The 19,388-nt window shown below is 40.6% G+C and overlaps 1 protein-coding gene across 2 annotated transcripts in view; it reads left to right on the top strand.

Moving 5' to 3' along the window:
- Positions 1–19,388, top strand: part of CHCHD3 (coiled-coil-helix-coiled-coil-helix domain containing 3) — a 126,203-nt gene that overhangs the window by 16,695 nt on the left and 90,120 nt on the right. For both annotated transcript variants that reach the window (XM_082280436.1, XM_082280435.1), the window contains exons 3-4: positions 3,150–3,234; positions 17,536–17,680. In XM_082280436.1, coding sequence (XP_082136562.1) covers positions 3,150–3,234; positions 17,536–17,680 — 230 coding nt within the window. The remainder of the gene's footprint in view (positions 1–3,149; positions 3,235–17,535; positions 17,681–19,388) is intronic.

Below are 19,388 nucleotides of genomic sequence, written 5' to 3'. Positions count from 1 at the left end.
ATGGAAATCAGGGTTTGTGACCTTTTAAAAAGGTGGTGGAATGAGCCTTTTTCAGGTTTGCCCAAGGATGCTGGGTGGATTGGAATCTTCGTCTCTTTTCTGGAGAAGACTGAATGGACAAGTGTTGAAATCTGCTTTTTCACGAGGGCATGTAGTGACAGGGCAAGGGGGAATGGCCTGAAGCTGAAGGAGGGTGGGTTTACATTCAGTATTAGGAAGGAATTGTCTTTCAAACTTTTCCTAAAAAATAAGTCAGGGTGCTGTATCCCAGAGACCACCAAAATGGCAAACCCTTGTGCCTGTACCGTCCCTGCTTGGTCTGCCCAGATCCTGGCAGGAGCTTTCTGGTTTTCATCACTTTTGACCCTGTCTGGATTCGAGACTCCCTCCAAAGCCTTTCCCTCAGTGCCCTCCACAGCTGGACAGGGGAGAGAAAATAGAATTAATAGAATTCCCTGTCTCCTGGGAATCTCAGCTCTGGAGCAGCTGCTGCCCCTCCTGCCCTGCCCTGGCTGTCTGCAGGGCTGTTCCTCTCATGTTCTCACCCTGCTTTGCTCTGGCCAGCTGCACAAAACTTTTTTTTTTCCTTCCTAAATCCGTTATCCCAGAGGCATCACCGCCATTCCTGGTTGGCCCAGCCTGGTGGGTCCATCCTGGAGCCGGCTGGAATTGGCTCTGCTGGACATGGAGGAAGCTCCCCGGAGCCACCCCTGTAGCCCCTGGTACCAAACCCTGCCCACACAAACCCAGTACAGCCATTCTGTGTCTGGGCTGTTCCACAGAGCAGTTTGGTGCCTCTCAGAGCGTTGTGCAGCCTCAGCTGGGGGTGCTCCATTCCCATTATCCCCATGGTTTTCCATTCCCATTATCCCAGGTGAACGGTGCCAATCAGACACCCATCCCCGTGGCGTGCTGAGGGGACAGAATAGCTATTCCTGGCTGCAGCACTGTGGGGTTTGGAGTGTGTTCCCATTACTGCCCATCTCTCCAGATTGGTTTGTGATGGGAGCTGTGCATTAAACACTCTCACACTCAGGGGGTGACTTTTTGTGCTCCTGTAGGAGCAGGGATGCCGTAAATCCTAAATATACTTGCCTGAAAATCTTCCCCGTTTGTCTGCTCTGGGATGAAGTTGGCTCTGATTTCAGTATCCTGAAGAGCTTCAAATATTAAAGGGGGTGGTGGTGGGAATGGCTATGCAATAACAATTTAATTTTTAATATAATACATTAATATTTTAGCAGTCTTGCACTCCCCAGGTTTAACATTCTCCAGTAGTTCAGTGGTCAGCTGTGTGTTTGTAGTGCCCAGTAGTGTGACAGAGATGGCCATCAGAAATGTTACTGCTTTATCTAGAAACAGTCTTTTCCCGATCCTCTCTCAAATAAATTACCTTTTCTCTTTTTAAATGCTTCTTGCCCTAGAACAAATGCCTCCTCCTTGTAGAACTGCAATTATTTTTTTTTTTAAACTGAAACATCATAAAGCTCCCATTTGGGAGCTACCCAATTATATCTTACAATAATTCTATTGAATGATCTATAGCTCCACTTTTATTCCCTATTAGTATTTGGCTGATCAATGGGCAGCCTAATTGATTGTTAAGGTCAAATGTCTTTATTGGCTGGTGCCCGAATCTTTCCTCATTATGACATAAACCATCCTCTGGTCTGTTGGAGTTCTTGTACTCATTTTTGTACACCAGAACCATAAATTTCATGATGTAGATGCTGACGAAAAAGATAATTAATGTCGTCGTGTCAGTTGAGATAATCCCAATAAAATGGGGGTTTGCTTTTTCACCCAGATTTGTGGTAGAGATCTGTTCAAAGGTTCATATTTCCCTCTGCATTTTCATTTTAATATATTTTTAGGCTGGGGTCTTACTTGGAACTCACAGATTTCCCCCCACTTTTCCCTGTGTTTCTGTGATCTCAGCATTTCCTGGGCCTGGTACGATGGATATCGATTCCTGCTGCTTTTCCTAAGATGTTTATAACTGGATTAGTTGGCCAAGACTCCCATAAAGTTGATGAAGCTGCTTCATTCATTCATAAAACTCTTTTGTGAGGCTGCTTTAGGATGAGTAGAATTACTGTGAGTCTGAGCTATAATGGGAATGTGGAATAATGATTTTGGATAATCTTTGCAGATAAATCCAGCTCCTGGAGGTGAGGTCATTGAGACGCAGATCCTGCAGTGCCTGAAATTAACTTCCCTGGGCTTGACCTCCCCTAGCAGTGGTTTTGTCACTGCCCCAAAGGTTGTGGCACCTTCTGGGATTCAGCAGCTTTGTTTTCCTGGGTGTTTTGGGGTGGGATCAGATCTCAGAGCTCTGGGCTTCCATGGAGGGGACACTGAGCCAGGAATGAGGGGATTACCTTGGTGCCTGTGCTGGAAATCCAGAGCACGGCAGAGGTTCAGCTCAGTGTAGGTAGGGCTTTATTCCAGGCAGGATTAGGATTAAGCTGGATTTTGGTGTTTTGTAGGTATCTTTCAGCCTTGAAGGATTGGTTGCTCTCCAGCTTTTCTCCCTTTATTTGTATTCTTGAAGAAATTGCTTCCCTCCTTTTTTTGTTTTTAACCAGACTCTCATTGATTCATCTGACAGAATCTTTAAGTGAAGGAAACATTCTTTCCATATCTGCTTGATTAAACAAAATCAGGAGAATTTGGGGCAAAATCTTTGTCTAGGAGCTAGAAATATGGATATTCAGGACATTGTAAGAGCTTTGTTGTATAAAATACATCTGAAAATGTTTGATTCATTACACAAAGATATTTCTTTTGGTTCTATATGAATGAAAAGCAGCATTTTATGACTTTACTGTTTATGTCTCTGTCTCATCCCCCATGGTTTTACTTAACAAAGAAATATTTCTGAAGAAAAATATTTAACGTATAGTCCATGTTGTTCAAATTTCAAAAGATTGCACTAATTGAAAAGCTGTTTAATAAGAAAAAATTTTAAAGGCTCACTGGTGGTGTGCTAAAATTTCAAAGATGGTTAAACCACAAGAAAGCAACTCCAACTGCTGTGTGGAAAAAAGAAAAGAAACAGTCGAGGACACTGTGTTATGCAGTTGTTTCTGTAATTGGGAATAAGTTGTGTTCTGTTAACATTTCATTGAATTTTCTTTTAATTGCAGTTAATGATGAAGAGCTGAAGAAAAGAATAGCTGAGGAACTGGCACTGGAACGAGCCAGGAGAGACCCTGAAGCTCAGAAGAGGAGGTTGGTTCATTAATAACAGTATTTCAAACAAACTTGGGCTTAATGCTTTTATTTTATTTATCTGCTTGCTGGAAACAGCTGAATTCTGTGCCCCGAGACAAACTGGCTGTGAGGGCTTTGGGGGCTGCAGCGGGTTTGGATATTAAATCCATGTTCAACACCAAATGAGCTGGAATTTCCTTGTAAGAGCTGATCCAAACTGTTGCTCTAAATCCCTTCTGACCTCCTGAGTGGGGCTTTTTTTGCAGCCTTTTAAGCTCAGGCTTTGCTGATTTCTCTGGAGCCCAAATAATCATTTTGTGCTGCAGAGACAGAAGGAGCAGGGGTGGGGTCCCTGGGACCCCGGGGGTTGAGCAAGGGTACCTTGGAACAGCAGCAGAAATGGGAATTCTGGAGTTTCTGAGAATTCTGGAGATTCCTGGGAGCTGCAGGATGTTTTGAGGTACTTTGAATATGTGAAATACTGTATTAAACCAGTTTACACCAGTAAAACCCTTTAGATTCCTTTCTGTCTATTGAAATACTCCTTTCTGTCTCTTGAAATATTCCTTTCTTTATATTGAAATATTCCTTTCTTGGGCGTTTTTTTTTTCTCAGAGATTGTAGTGACTGTGAAAGCCTGGGCAGAGACATTATTAGCAATTAAAAATTCCTCTTTAAATTTAGAAATTTTAGTGTCTGATGAACTTCTGTGTTTAGTTCTCCTTTTGATGATTGTTGTAAATAGATAACACAACACCCTGAGTATAAATATGAACTTGCATATTGTCCTCCACTGAAAATGGGGAGAAAGGCTCATTATGATGGATTAAAAAAAAATAGGCTGTAATTAGTACTACTTAAACTGTCTGCATAGATCTCAGTTGTTTCCTACCCAGCATTCTGTTATTTAATTGAGTTAGGCTGATGGAGTATATAATGAGATAGGACTACATTAATGTCCCAGGGAAAAAAAATCAGGCTTTTCTCTCTTTTTTTTTTTTGCATCAGCAATAAAGGAAATCAATAAGTTACAGTGAAATCTCTCCTCAGCTGGGCTTTGACAGGAAAACTTGGGTTACTTTTGAGCTTCTTGAGTGCTCAAGGCTTCAGCTAAATGGAATTAAAACATGGAAATATTTGGTTTGCAACTTCAGCATTTTGTCACGTGCCGCTTTCAGTACCTTCCAGAATTCAGCTTCCAGGGGTTGTGCATTGGTTTGTGGAAAAAAAGGGAGCAGATTGGGTAAAATATCAAAATAAATGAGTAATGATGATGATAAAAAAAGGACAAATATCAAAAACTTGTTACTGCTTTAGTTATTTTGTAGTTTTGATTTATTTAGTTGTTTTTTAGCCATAGCAAGAAATTTTTATTATAATCTTTATACAGTATTTACAATTATAAAAATCTGTTTTAAACAGAGCATGGAGGCTTTTTTTATCTTGGATGAAACAACTGTAAAAGATGCAGGTTGTTTTTCATAAGTAAAACTTCACGGGCTGAATTCTGGTGGAGGTTTGTGTTTTAAAAACATTCAGGAAATTCACATTGTTCAGGTAAATTCTTTTGTCTTGCATGTGCAGAATGTTCCAGGTAATAAGAAACATGCAATATAAACCATAATAATTTGTAATGTAAATACAAACACATTGATGCAGTGTTGGAAAACAGAACAAAACCCTGAGTTCCCAATATCCTACATTAAACTGCTTGGCCTTGCACTTGTGATTTATTCACAATTTCATTTCATAACCCACTACTTTGCAGACAAATCCTGTTGGGATGTGACACAAAAATTAAAGTTTTTACCTCCACATTCATCTTCTGGATTGTTTTACCATAGATGGTGTGTTTTACATGTTTATATTCTCACTCCTTTCTCAAAACCAGGGTTTTTTCCCAATATTTAAATGAAATAACATTTAAACATAAAAATATCTGAAACTTTGGACTGTTTGTTGTCTGATTCCAACTGCCTAATAGCTGATTTTGGTGCTATTCCGTGAGCACTGTATGACCACATTTGGGTTTGATTGCAAAATGTATTTTACTCATTTCAGACTGTGAAGGGAAGAAATTTTAACTTGTAGATAAATTATTTGTTCACACATCCATACACAGTACAGATGGGCTGCTCTATATAAAGTTAAAATCTGTGCTTATTTTGGGGATTGGAGCTGAAGAATGACTCTTGAATTGTATTTTAATGCCATCAACTCACTGAAAATACATCAATTATAGCTCCTGTTAAACAGAACTTGGAATAATTGATAAAGTAGTAGTTTAAACCCACCTTAGAATATATATCCAAAATTCTGCACTGATTCCACTTCACTCCTCCTTTGTCTTAGCCCGAGTTTTGTTCCTCACTTTGGTTTTTGAACATTTTGAAGTGTTTCATCTGAGAAGCATTTTCATTTTGAAAAGTTCATTTAGAAAATTGATTATCATTGATTTACAGCAGAATTTGCAGTGTCTGCAATAGTAACTGCGAGCAGTTAATGTGTCAGAGCTGCAGCCTTAAGTGATACTCAAGGTAACATAAAAATGAGGGGATGGACACAAAAACTTGAGCTTGACAGTGGTGGCAGGCAATAAATGATAATTAAGAGAAGAATTATGAACAATAAGAGAAATCCACACGACTCAATGGACCGGTAGGTGATAACTTGAATTTTGCCTTTTCTCTGCTTATTCTAGACAAGCTCAGCAAATGTTTAGCATTTTTTTTTAATTTCCCAAGAAAATGAGAAAATTTTTAATGTTCTGGCCTTGAGAACAGGCATGAGGGAAATAGGTAATTTTCCTTCTCCCATCAGAGAACTGAATGGAAGTTTATCCACTCCATCCATTAACTTTGTCCTTGGATGTAAAGCTGTTCATTTGTTGGGCTCCATGACACTGATGGTGCTCAGTAAATCTGTTTTTCAGGTTTGCCTTACGAAAAGTGCAGGCAAAGGAAAAAGTCTTTTGAGACAGCAAAAGGAACAACTTCTATCATCAGCATAATGATAAAATTTTAGGTATTGCCAACCTCATCAGAGTGCTGGATTCCTCCACTAAAATATACAAACCACTGCTTTGGAGGCAAGTGATGGATGTGACTTCCCATGGAAATTGAACATTCCTGAATGATGACTTGCCTTTTTTCCCCTCTTGAAAATCAGAGAGATTTCCAGTCTTATTTATTTTGCTATCATTTAACTCAGGCTAATTATATTTGGGAGAGGGGTTTCAGTTTCTTGCTTGGCAAGTGTTTTCCAGCTTTCACTTCTTAAATATGATTTGGCACAGGGCAAATATTAATTTTATGTAGAGCGAGGTGATTTTGCAAACTGCTCTGCATGGCAGTGCCTTCAATAGTGCAGGAAGTGTATTTTGTTCAAGGCTTCAATATATTCATCCCTGGAATTTTGTTGGTATGCCAAAAATCTCTCCCTGTGCAGTTTGCTCATGACTGTCCTATGATGTGCTGTGATTCCAGGATTTGTTTCTTAGAGGAAAATCTGTGGTGTAAGGAGGAATTTTAAGGCAGGGAAGGGCTTAAAACCAGACTTTGGTTTGCTTTGGTGGCCCTCCAGTAACTCTGCTGCCAGCTCTGTTCTAAAAGTGTTTAAGGTACGACAGAGAAGAAGAGAAGCTCCAGGGAGAGCTGAGAGCCCCTTGCAGGGCCTAAAGGGGCTCCAGGAGAGCTGCAGAGGGACTGGGGCCAAGGCCTGGAGGGCCAGGAGGCAGGGAATGGCTTCCCAGTGCCAGAGGGCAGGGCTGGATGGGAGATTGGGAATTGGGAATTGCTGGCTGGGAGGGTGGGCAGGGGCTGGAATGGAATTCCCAGAGCAGCTGGGGCTGCCCCTGGATCCCTGGCAGTGCCCAAGGCCAGGCTGGACACTGGGGCTTGGAGCAGCCTGGGACAGTGGGAGGTGTCTCTGCCCATGGCAGGGCTGGCACTGGATGAACTTTACAGTCCTTCCAACCCAAATCACTCCAGGATTCTGTGATGGCTTTTGATAACTTTTTGATTTTTTTTCTGTCTCTACCATCTCATCACCTGTGACCAGATGGTCAAACTTGGGTAACTTTTCTCTTGAAAAGCACATGAAAAATCCTTTCCTTGAGTAACGCAGACCAGAGCTCATCAAGCATTCCCTGGCAATGAATTGCTGGATTCTCATGTCTGGGCTCCAGAGGGTGGGACATTTTATCTGTCATCAGCTGGACAATTTATTGCAACCTGTATTTGTGACATCCTCATCTGTTTCAGGACAATCATTTTAAACTCTAAAACAGCTTTGTCTCCACCCTGGTGCACAGAGTTTCTCTGTGGTAGGTTATTACAATTGTAACCATTAGATTTTTTAAAAGTTTGTTTTGTTGTTGTGCTGGAGGGAGGGTCTGGAGATAACTGCTCATCACTCTGGGGTTTCATTGATGCTCTGAGTGCTTCCCCCCAACCTTTTTTTTGTCATGTCTCAGCAGTACATTGCATAAACAATGAGCTCTTAGTAAACCTGGAGTAAAGAGTTGGTGCAGAACCTATTCAATGTGAAAATGTGAAGTGAGAGAAGAATGAGGAAGAGTATTGCACAAGAAGCCTTTGGGAAACTGCACACCAAAATTGTTATATTAAAATCAATACTGGGGCTTGACCTTTCTGTGCTTGTGTATACTTTAAAACTTCCTATTGATTTCTGTTTTAATGGCATGTTTATTCCAGTTTCCTGGCATAGGTATGGAGAACAAGGGGAAAAGAAAATGATGGATTTATTTACAATATTCATTCAATATTTCAGTGAGGTAAAGGTGTGAGGAACATTGCAGTTCATGAGGAGTGAATTAATTTGGGTGAAAACTTCTTCAAAGTATTCTTTTCCTCCTAAATGATGATGTTTTCCCAGATAATCAGCTATGTTGAATTGGGAAACCTGCTTTTTCTTGTAAGATTGTCCTCAGGGGGAACAAAAAGCTCCTTTTTAGGAAGTAGTTGTTATTTTGTCTTCTGCCACAGGGACTTGCTGGTATTGTTTGGATTAAGTGGGAAAAGAGTCTAGAAAACTCCATCTTCTCTGCTGCTGATAGAGAGAAAGCTGGGAATACTCTGAAGCAATAGAAGTGATTGTAATTGTTTTGACTTGGGGTAGGTTAAAAATAAGAGTTTAATATCTCCTGACAAGAGAAGCTGCACTGGTTTTATAAAACCAGAGATCCCAACTGATAATCCCACTGAGGATGGCAAGGTGATTTTATAGGGGCAACTAATTTTATAAAAATGTAAAATAAAACCTTTTTCCTTGGAATGTCCAAGGGGCCCCTTCAGCCTCAGGGCTGCAGAGACAGCAGCAGATTTTGGCATCACTTTTCCATCTTGAGTGCCTCCTGTTCGTCCTTCCCAGCCATTCCATCTCCCCAACATTTTTTCTCCTCTCTCAGCAGACATTTCCCTCATCTGATCTCACACTCAGTAAAAGATGTAGCAGTGGATTTATTCCTCAGCAGCCATGATATTCCTGAGGTCTGTAGGATTATGGGATAATTCCTGCTGTGTCGCAGGAAAAGAGGGAACAAGGAGGGTCAGGCTGGGGCAGGGCTGTCCCTCTGCAGGTGAGGAAAGAAGCCAGGATTAAGTGTGAAGGAATTTGGGATTTAAACAGAGGTTCAACTGTAAAATAAGTACAGTGAGCAGGTGAGCTGTTGTAGCTGATGCCTTTTTGGGCCTCCAGCTCTTAAAACCAGGAAAGTTTAGTGTGTGAATTTTACCTGCAAAATGCCAAGGAGGCATAAAAATGTTTATGAAGTTGGGAAGTATCAAATTGCCTTAGAAGCCTGTTCAACTTTTATTGTTTTCAGAAGAAAAAAGGTGTTTGGCAACGGCAGAGTTACTCTCCAAGATTTCCTGCTCTGATTCTCCATTAATACCATTATGTCTGGCTCTTAGGATATGGAGAGATGAATCTTGGAGATGGGAGGTGGAAATTGGAGAAAGCAGAGCTATAATTCACTCCTACCTTTATAAACCCAAATTTTCAAGGGATTATTTTTCACTTGGATTTTAAAACCTGCCATCTCAGTTGACAGCTTGGATACCGAGCTTCATCTTGATCAGTTTATTTCTAGGAGAGATGGGAAAATTACTTGGAGCCAGTGAGAGAGCATCCACAAAAATAATCCTGCTTCAAAGTTTCAGATTCAGGTAGGAAGGATGAAAACTATTCCCCCCCCGGCAATTTTAAACAAACCTTTGCTTTCAAACTGCTGATCTTTTTCATTTTGAAAAGCAGCAAATGAGCAGACACAGCAGAGAAACACTTAAAAACAATAATAAAAATTTTTCTAACTGTCGCTTCATTTTAATGGATAATTAATGTTGTCATAATTCCAGGACTGCTTTTGCAGGTCCCAAGGGGAAGGATATTAAGTTGGAAAGTAATTCCAAGTGGAGTTATGTGGATAGCTAAACATATACAAATTATGTAAAGCAGTTCTACAGTTCTGACTCAGGTTCTCCACGTGCCTCTGGCATAAAGGTAGGAATTGGCTCATTGGTTTTGTCTCTGTAATACTGATCTATATGCACATATTTTAAAATTTACACTTTCATGAAGTGTAATTACAACATCCCCTCAACCAACCTTACCCCTCCTCCTTCCAACACCAAACACTGCCCCAAAACCACCCCCACAACTCCGGAATCTCCAAGAAAACTCAACCATTGCTGAGAGTCAGTGTCCTTGTTGCTCTGAGTGTTCACAAGCTGTCCATGGAGTGCTGTTGATAAATTGAATTAATTGGAGGAAGTTGAGTACATAACTGAGTTTTGAAATGAGCGTCTTGGATCTTCTGATCAAGGACTGGCACATAAAATCACGTGGCTTTCACAAGGATTTTTCCATTGACAGATGTTATGCCGGGGTTGGGAAGCAGCTGGGAAAGAGAGAGAGACAATGAGGGTGTTCTGCTGGATGAATGGTGTTGCTTGGACTCAGTGTTCGGGTGATGTGACAAGTCTGGTGTTTGAAATAGGATGTAACTGAGGCAGCGATGGCTGTGTGGGACAAGGTGGAAAATATTGTTAAAATTGTACTTTCAGTGTTTTCTTGGGTTTGAGAACAGACATCATTGAATCGTAGAATCATGGGATGGTTTGGGTTGGGAGGTAACACCGTCCCTGCCCGGCTCTGCGGGGTCCCGCGTGCCCCCACAGCCGCACGGGCGGGTTCAGTGTTACAGGCGGTAGCAAAGAGTCCAGAAGGGCGTTTGTGTGCGTCCCACCAGGAGCATTTATTGCTGCTACACTGTCCAAGGGTGCAGAGGCAGATACCAACGTGATCCCAAAGCTCACAGTTTTATCCAGGGAAAAGGCGGGAGCAGGGAACGGGGAGCAATGGGGAGCTCTGGGGGAGTGACGAGGGGTAGAGGCTGACAGCAACCGGGGAATCCAAACTGGGGTAGATGAACAGAACACAACAAGTATCCCAGGAGAAGCCTTTTTGGCCACCCTAGCATGAAGTGGTTCCTGTGGTTACTGGGGACTTGTCCCACTGAAAAGTCTCTGTCCCTTGTAACTTAGATTCACTGGCCACCACAGGGAAGGACCTTCAAGATCATCTCATTCCACAGGGGCAGGGACACCTCCCACTATCCCAGGCTGCTCCCAGCCCCAATGTCCAGCCTGGCCTTGGACACTGCCAGGGATCCAGGGGCAGCCCCAGCTGCTCTGGGAATTCCATTCCAGCCCCTGCCCACCCTCCCAGCCAGCAATTCCCAATTCCCAATCTCCCATCCAGCCCTGCCCTCTGGCACTGGGAAGCCATTCCCTGCCTCCTGGCCCTCCATGCCTTGGCCCCAGTCCCTCTGCAGCTCTCCTGGAGCCCCTTTAGGCCCTGCAAGGGGCTCTCAGCTCTCCCTGGATCCTTCTCCTCTCTAGATGAACATTCCCAGCTCTCCCAGCCTGGCTCCAGAGCAGAGGGGCTCCATCCCTGGGAGCAGCTCCGTGGATTCCTCTGGACTCTCTCCAGCAGCTCCACGTCCTCCTGATGTTGAGGGTCCCAGAGCTGGACACAGAACTCCAGGTGGGAGTTCAGCCAAAAGAAAGATCAGAATCCCCTGATCCCTTGCCCTCTTTGTCACTGCTATTGGACGTGTCCCAGACTCTCCTGTAGGAGTTGTGTGACAGTGTGGGATGGACCAAAGCTGAGGGAGGAGTTAATGTGGTGGGAAAAGGTCACTGGCAGCTCAGGGATCAGTGTTGGAATCACTTTACTGTTCTCAGTACTATGTGTAATGAATCAAGGACTAATTCATATGCATGTATGGCAAATGTTAAGGAGGAGCAGTCACCCTGAGGAAGAAGTGGATATGGAATAAAGCAGCAGAGTTCTCATTAAATTTAATAATGTGAAGTTCAAGCATAATTGCTCAGAAGTGTGATCCCTTCCCTCTTCTGCCTGCACTGGAGTCATGAGAACTCTTGGTCAGTTGTGATGAATTTGTCAGAGAGTTTTAATGGTGCTGGTTGTGGTGGGTAAAGCAGGGCCAATTTGGGTCCCTGTCGTCACATTTGACTGGTTTTGCACTAAGCCCTCATGAAATGATGATAAATCTGGGTTTGATGAACTGAGTGATCTATTTTGAGTTTATATCCCTACAATTTTAAAGCTCCAGCATTTGGGGTTTGCCTTGCTGTATCTCTATGAGAATCTTTTAGGCTGGAAATTCCTTTAAGATTGAATCCAGCCATTAATCCAGCACTGCCAAGACACCACTAAACTGTGTCCCCAAGTGCCACATCTTCAAACTGTTTAAATCCCTTCAGGGATGGGGACACCGCCACTCCCTGGGCAGCTGTGCCAGGGCCGGACAATCCTTTCTGTGAAGGAGTTTTCCCAGTATCCACCCTGCCCCTCCCCTGGCCCAGCCTGAGGCTGTTCCCTCTCCTGTCCCTGTTCCCTGGGAGCAGAGCCCGACCCTCCAGGCTGAGCAACAGGAGCACCAAAAGTTTGAAGGCAAAATGCCCTTTTGACACCATGGCTTTAAGGTGACGAAAAACTATATTTTCTGTTAATATTTGAGTGATCTGAAATGTTTAAAAGTGGAATTTTAGAACAGAATATGGTTGCTACTAATGTTAGGAACAGCTCCTGTCACCTGCGCTGTGCAAAGTCTTACGTGAGTGGAGAATAATGTTTTTAACAGTGGTAGAAACTTCAGTTTTGAAGAATTTTTTGTGTTGTCTGAGACTTAACCTTTCAGGTAATTTGTTTCCCCACCTCTGTCCTTAGTTCTGTTTTTGTAAAATCAGATGAACTTGAGGTAGTTTTTGTGACTTTGCAGACAGGTGAAATGGAGTCAGAGAAATCTCCATTTCACACCTCTCAAAGCTCAGCTCAGCTTGGAGATGTTTTCCTGACTTCTCTCACATCCTTTCAAATCCATCGTCAGCCCCGGTGATTTCCAGCAGCGGCTTTTCGTGGTGCATCCCACGTTGTGCTCATGAAATATTGAAACTCAGCACTCAGAAACATTATTCGGTCATTAATATTGCAACGTGGCCTAAACACATTGTTTGGAACATTTTGGGATCTTCTGCGAGTCTGTCAGGAGGAATTATGGCTTGTTGGGGTCCAGGGAAGCAGAAAACCTGTTGAATCTTCCTCATGTTCTATCTTACCTCCAGCTGGAGTAAGTTTTTGGGTTCTGTATAGAATGATACCTCGTTGAATTTTTCCCTAATTCATAGAAGACAGGATGATTTTCCTGACAGTGGACTTTAGAACAGGGAATATTTTGATTTTACCTTGGTTGGAAGTAATGAAAAATGACACGGTTCATGCTTTAGGCTTGAGTGAGTTTATCTTGGAACGCCACAGCTCCATCAGATTGTGTAGCTGGGAGACTGTAATAAAGATAAAACAACTGGCAAGTAATCATTGCCCCGAAAAAATAGCAAAAAGAAAATGCTTAGGCTTTGATAGTGTAATAAATTTCCAATATCTGGAAATAAGTGTTGGAAATGACAAATCACTATATTTCTCTAAGAGCATTGTTTGCCTGTTTTGGATTTCTACGGATTCTTGATTAATGTAGAATAAATCATGAAGTGGCCATCAAAGCACAAAACTAATATTTTTCAGCTTTTCTCAGTGTGTTGCTGTTGTCTCTGAATTATAAGGTGCTTTTTCCTTAATTAACATCTGCAGGTGTTTTTCAAGAACAACAGAAATGGATATTTTCAAGTAAACAAAAGGGAATTCTTGTGGGTTTAGAATTAAATTACTCATCTTGTTATTGTGGCTAACAGGGGTCGTGCTGGGCAGAAGGAGAGTCCTGGGCCATAAATCCACATGGCAAAATTAACAATTTGCTTTTCTTCAACTTAATTTAAAAATGCATGTGAAAAGGATGGAGACTTCTTGGAGTGCAGCGCAGTTTTATCAGTCTTTTTTTATCAGAGTGTATTTTTGTATTTCTTGTGATAGAGAAAACTTCTTGGCCCTCAGAGATGCTTTCTTGTTTGGGTCTTAAATTTCTATTTCTATGTTTCAAATTCTAATTTCTATTTGGAAAGTGGAGCCAGTCTATATTTGGCTTCTCTTGTTGGACTTGATATCAGAGTTGTCAGTTATGAATTGTAAGTCATTGCTTAATTGAGAAATTCTTTTTCCTGTTGTTTTGCTTTGTGTTATTCTGCTGCTGTTATTATTTGATTTTTAAGAGATGTGGGTTAAGCATTTCAGGCTGTCTTGGATAATGTTCAGAAATATTTGATGTAGTCACGGGTAGATTCTCTTTTGCTTAATGTTGCATGTAGGACATTCATATTTACTTCAAAAGCTGGTTAATAACAAATGCCACTAAAATCCCACATTCCCTGCTTTTATGGAAGGAAAAGATAGGAATAAAAAGGTGGAATGTAGAGGCAGAAATGCTACTCTGGTGAAGTATTTTGTCTTTAGTCTGAAGCTCTGCCTGAGAGGTGGTTGGAATGGGTGGTTTGATCACATGTATCACTCCGTACCTCCTGCCCACATCTCAGAAAATCTAAATTAACAAAAATAGGCCTATATTTATATATTTGTGTAATTACAGATTTATATATTTACATATTTATATATATCTGGGAGTATCTTCCAGAATTCTTTTTGCTGTGTGATTGCTCCTTGAGGTGACACGGTGGCTTTTGTGTTCAGTGTGAGCCAAATCTGATTTAGAGCTGAAATGTACCGCAAATATTGTTTTGATTAAAGCGACTTCAGGACTAAAACAGTCAAAAATTTGTCTTACAGTGGAGCCTAAATATGATAACGTGATAACGAAAATGCCCAAATTCTTGTTATGCCCCTCTGACAGGAATAAATCTTCTGAGATCCCTAAATCCTTGGTGGTTGGTTTATCAGGATTTACCCAGCCTCTTACAAAAAAATACAGATACATAAATTTTCTTCACAGCATTAAGTTAAAAGTGTTGAAGTTCTCTGTGACAGTGCTAGGGAAAGGCAGGAATTGTTGCTTTTTTTGTGTTGGTTGTGTGCTATAAACCAGTTGAGAAATGAAATATTGTGAAGTGTTAACGCAGACTTTAACTGGAGCTGCTTCTTAATGCTTTATGTGTGTTTTCCGATAGCACCATGAGAAGTGATTGCCTTGCATGCCACACTTCATTAAATCAGCCACTCTACAGTTCTTAAAGCAGTATTTCATAATTATTTAGAAGGATTTTATTCAAAAAGATATCAATTGTGTGGGAAAATGTATAGCCAGCAGCGTTTTCTGCTGTTTCAGCACCTTTTTTAACATGCTTTTTGTATAAATGATCAGTGGAACACTCTCTGTTGTCTGGAGTTCTGTGCTCAAACATGAGAACCGTTATCTTGAGCCTTTATATCTGCTGTAATTAAAAATGTCACTTGAAGAATTCCTGTGGAATTCCTGGAGTAGTGACAAGTTGTGCTGTTTAACTCCTCACAAATTGCAGAGGTGCCTCTATTTTATTTATTTTTTTTTTTTTTTTTTGGCCTAGATAATATCATTCATTACTGTAGATCCAGCTGATGTTTGCCTTTATTCAGTACATGCTGAATGCCAGAAAAATGAATTTGTAGTGCCAAGGAAAAAAACCTACTGGAGGTTGATGCAGGCGAGTGTTTGCGATCAGCGGGATCTGCCGAGTGTTTGTTTCATTAAGCTCCTACAAGCCACCCAATTATGGAATTCAAATAAATGAAAATTACTTCAAAATCCCGCTTATTTTGTTAAAAACTCTGCTGAATTTCAATCAGTTGAGATGACTGTTTAGGAATTTTGTTTGGTGAGTAAAAGTTGCCTTAAATGAAAGTTTGGTGGGTGCTTTAGGAATGTGACTCGTTGTGTTGTGTGATCGTGGTCACACAAGTGAGGGTGAGAGTTGCGAAAAAAGACTTGAAATTTTTGCTTGAAGGTGCTGCCAGGAGCAAGGCAGTCTTGGGCATAAAAAGTTCCTTTTTGGCCTAAATTGTATAAAATTTGATTATGAAATAGTTTAGTTTTCTTTTATAATAGACTGTAAGGAAAGGGAAGGGAGGAAAAGCCCAAACAGTAAAATGGGTGATGTAGAGTTTTCTTTGACTGAGGTGCCCTGCGTGTCCTGAGCTAGATTTAAATGAGAGATTAGGAAGAAGAAGGTGTAAAGACCTAATTTGATGTGAAGAAGAATTAATAAAAAGAAGAATTAAATGTAGACATCTGAGTGTTGTGGGGTTGTTTTGTTTAGGGGTTTTTTGGTGTTTTTTGTTTGTGAAGTTTGGTTTTGTTTTTTTTTTTTAATTTTTCAGGGTTTATAATGTGGAAACTTTTAGCTGGATTTTTCAGCTGTTCTATATGTAAAGTATATTTCATCTCCTTTAATTGCTCAGCTATGTACAGCAGCATAATAAGAGATATTTTTAAGGGAAAACCACTTGCAGGAGGTCAAATCCAAGAAGGATAAGGAAGGATCTTCCCTCAGTCTCAAGAAGCATTAAATGCTCTCTCTGTTGCTCACCAGAAAAAGCTGCTGAGACTTCTATTTTGACACTTCTTTCCTTTTTAGACAAAACATGATTTCTCCAATCCAAAAGACAACCAGCATGTTTTGACTGTGCCATTGATTGTATGAAGGATTTGTTATATCAATCCTGCTGGAATAATTTGGGGGACCTTGGGAAATCACTTAATGGAATTTGGTCCATGTCTGCATAATCTGACTCTTTTTTTTTTTTTTTTTTTTGCTGGAGTAATTGAAGATGCGGCTTAATAAACTTTTATAAAGATTCCCAGTTGGTTGCTGCGTTTCAGAGGGTTGGAGCTGAGCACAGAAGTAATACATCTTGTAATTGTCTTTTTTCCTCCCTACCTCACTTAAATGTATTCCCTGGGGAAGAATCTAATGTACTCTAATGCTGGTACCTTTTACAAAGTGACCCGACTCATTAGGATTTGTTCTCCAGAGCTCCCTTGACAACAGATAAATGCACTGAGAATATTGAAGCTTCCTCTCCATCACTCACTCTCTCTCTCAAAAAAAAAATCCATTTGAAACCCAGTGTTTCATAGCTCCATTACTGCTCTGAGTTCCGTGCTCGGTATCACAACACAAGTTTTATGCACTGAGCGATTTCGGAACGTTTCCATGAAAATGAGACACGGTGTGCTTGTCTCAAGTACTCCACCGAAGGTTTCAAATCTATTTATGGCTTGTGACATATAAATATTGAGGATTTTCTGGGCCTGAAGTTGCCTTTATTAACTCTGTTGCAACAAGTTCAATAACTATTTTCTCTCCTCCTCTCAAATTGCTGGGAGAAAGGTTGATTATGGTTCTTCGATCTTTTTGGAGCTTGGGAAATAGATGAAGTCCTTGAGTTTATGGTGTGTTTAGAGGGAGGAAGGCACTTTCTCAGTGCAGGAAAGCTTTTAGGTGGAAATTGAGTGCCTGCTGGCTGGTGGGAAAAGGATTTGCCTGGAAAAAATGGTTCCATAAAACCAGAGAAAAACCCAGCCAACCAAGAGAGTTCTCTAAATATTAGTTAGAAATATATGTTCTTTCATCAGTTGTAATTTATATGATTTAATGAATAGTGATAGCAAGACTTGTAACTTTTGTGTGTTCAGATTTTGATACTTCAATAGGAAATAAACTTCTGGATTCTTTTAGTGAATATTTGTATTTCTGTGTCTTAAAAAGCCAAGAGTAAACTATTTCTGCGACCGCTTTTAAAGTGACTGCTCTACTTTGAAACTACATTTGGAAAGTAAATGCCTAAATTTATCTAAATCTCTGTATCTCAATCTCCCTGCATCTCGTGTAGGTTGAAACAAGAACAAATGTACGTTCGGGATGAGTTTGGCAAACTCCTGGAACGGGAGAGGATCTCCTCAAATGAGCACCTGACTCGAGCCATCCTCAGGGAGAGAGCGGCCACGGAGGAGGAGCGGCAGAAGGCTCAGCGCTTTGTAAGTCCTCAGACTTTTCCAGAAATCTCCGATTTTCCAAGCAACTCTCTCCTCAAGCCTGTTGGTAGAAGACGAAAGCAGATATCTTCTCATTAATTCTTTATTTTTTCATTACTAGGTAGCAGCGTGTCATTTTATTTTGGTCAAATCTCCCTGTTTTAAAGGGTTTTGCTGATCGTTTCCAACTTTGGAACCAGCTCAGTGGAAAATTCTGTTTAAAAGAATCATCTCTCATTAGAGCTGATGTATCAAACCTTCCTGACAAGGAAATTGGAACATATGGTTGGCTGTTTTCCTCAGAAAACTGACATTATACATTTCAGTCCATTTCAAAAATCTGACAGATTTATAACTTCTTCTACAGAGTGTTTGCTTGCTGTAGTGAGCCTCTATTGACTCTTCTTTCTAACAATAATCATTATTCTCTGAGGTGGGAATATGCCTTAAAAATCTAAATATACTTGAGTGTAAATACTGAAGAAATTGGTATTTACAAGGAAAAGACGTTTTAAATACTTTATGTGAGCATTGCTATGAAAATTAATAGGAATTACTTATGTCAGCAGCAACATAAATATTTGTTGGGCCCTCTTAAATCTGGAATAAAATCCAAGGTTTTTTAAGTTTGTGGGTTGGTAACTTAGTAATCAATCACTTCAATAGGCAAATCTTCATCTGTGCTGAGGGAGTTAAAATCTGATGTTCATGTTATTTTTCCAAATCCCAATTTAAACCCAAACCAATTCCACCTCAGTCTTGGTATCTTTTCCAGCTGCTTCTCAATGCTTTTCCACCTCTGTGGTAACATTATTGTTCAAGAATAATTTCAGTGTTGTAAACAAATGTTTAATATTTTGTCATTGTAAAACATGGGAACAAAAGAGGATGGAAAGGAATTATGACCAAGGTACAGCCTCAGTTATATGCCTTAAATCCTTGGATTCTTAATATTGTGTGGGAGAGATAAGGGTTTTGTGGCCTGGAGCTAATGAGGAGCTGAAGATTTATAATGGGGACTATTATTTGCATAATTACTGGGGGTTTGCATCTTTTTCTCCCTGCTGTGGTGAGCTCTGTGATTTTGGGAAGCACAAGATGATTTTCTCCTGAGCCAAATGCAAGAGAAATTCCTTATTATGGCTATGAAACTGCTTTATTTAGTTATTTTTCTGGTTAATTTTCGCTTGCTCTAGAATATCAAAGTTAGCAGTTGTCATCTTAGTTTTGATCAATTTTCCTGTTTCCATCTGTGAAATTTGAAAATATCTGGTGGTTCTTGGGTGCAAATTTATCACCACTGCAGATTTGCCATTGCCACTGTAGCTTTTCATTTTTTAAGTGCCTACTGTAAGATATCAAAATAGCAAGAAGCTTTTGTTTGTTTCCTTAAATATGAAAATATTGAGTAATTCTCACCTTCCTTGCAAATCCTATGAGTCACCTCCCTTATTTTCCTGTAATTGGTCAGATTTTATTTCTTTGGCTTCATTGCCTACCCTACCTGTGCATTTATTTCCTGTATCCAAGCTGAATTTAAAATCTGTACCACAGGAAATGTATCTCTCTGTATCCTTTGTCAGGGACTGTGAGTAATTCTGTGTTCTGGTAAACTGCTGCATCAGGTTTGTATTTTGTGTAGCCCAGATTTGATTTGTCAGACTCTTTTTGGAGAACAACAAAAGTGTTCCTGAAGTGTCAGTAGCAAAAT

This window comes from Coloeus monedula (assembly GCF_965178545.1).
Source record: "Coloeus monedula genome assembly, chromosome: 4".
Classification (NCBI taxonomy): domain Eukaryota; kingdom Metazoa; phylum Chordata; class Aves; order Passeriformes; family Corvidae; genus Coloeus; species Coloeus monedula.
Note: the sequence above shows the minus strand (reverse complement) of the source record. Positions and strands in the feature narration are given on the sequence as shown.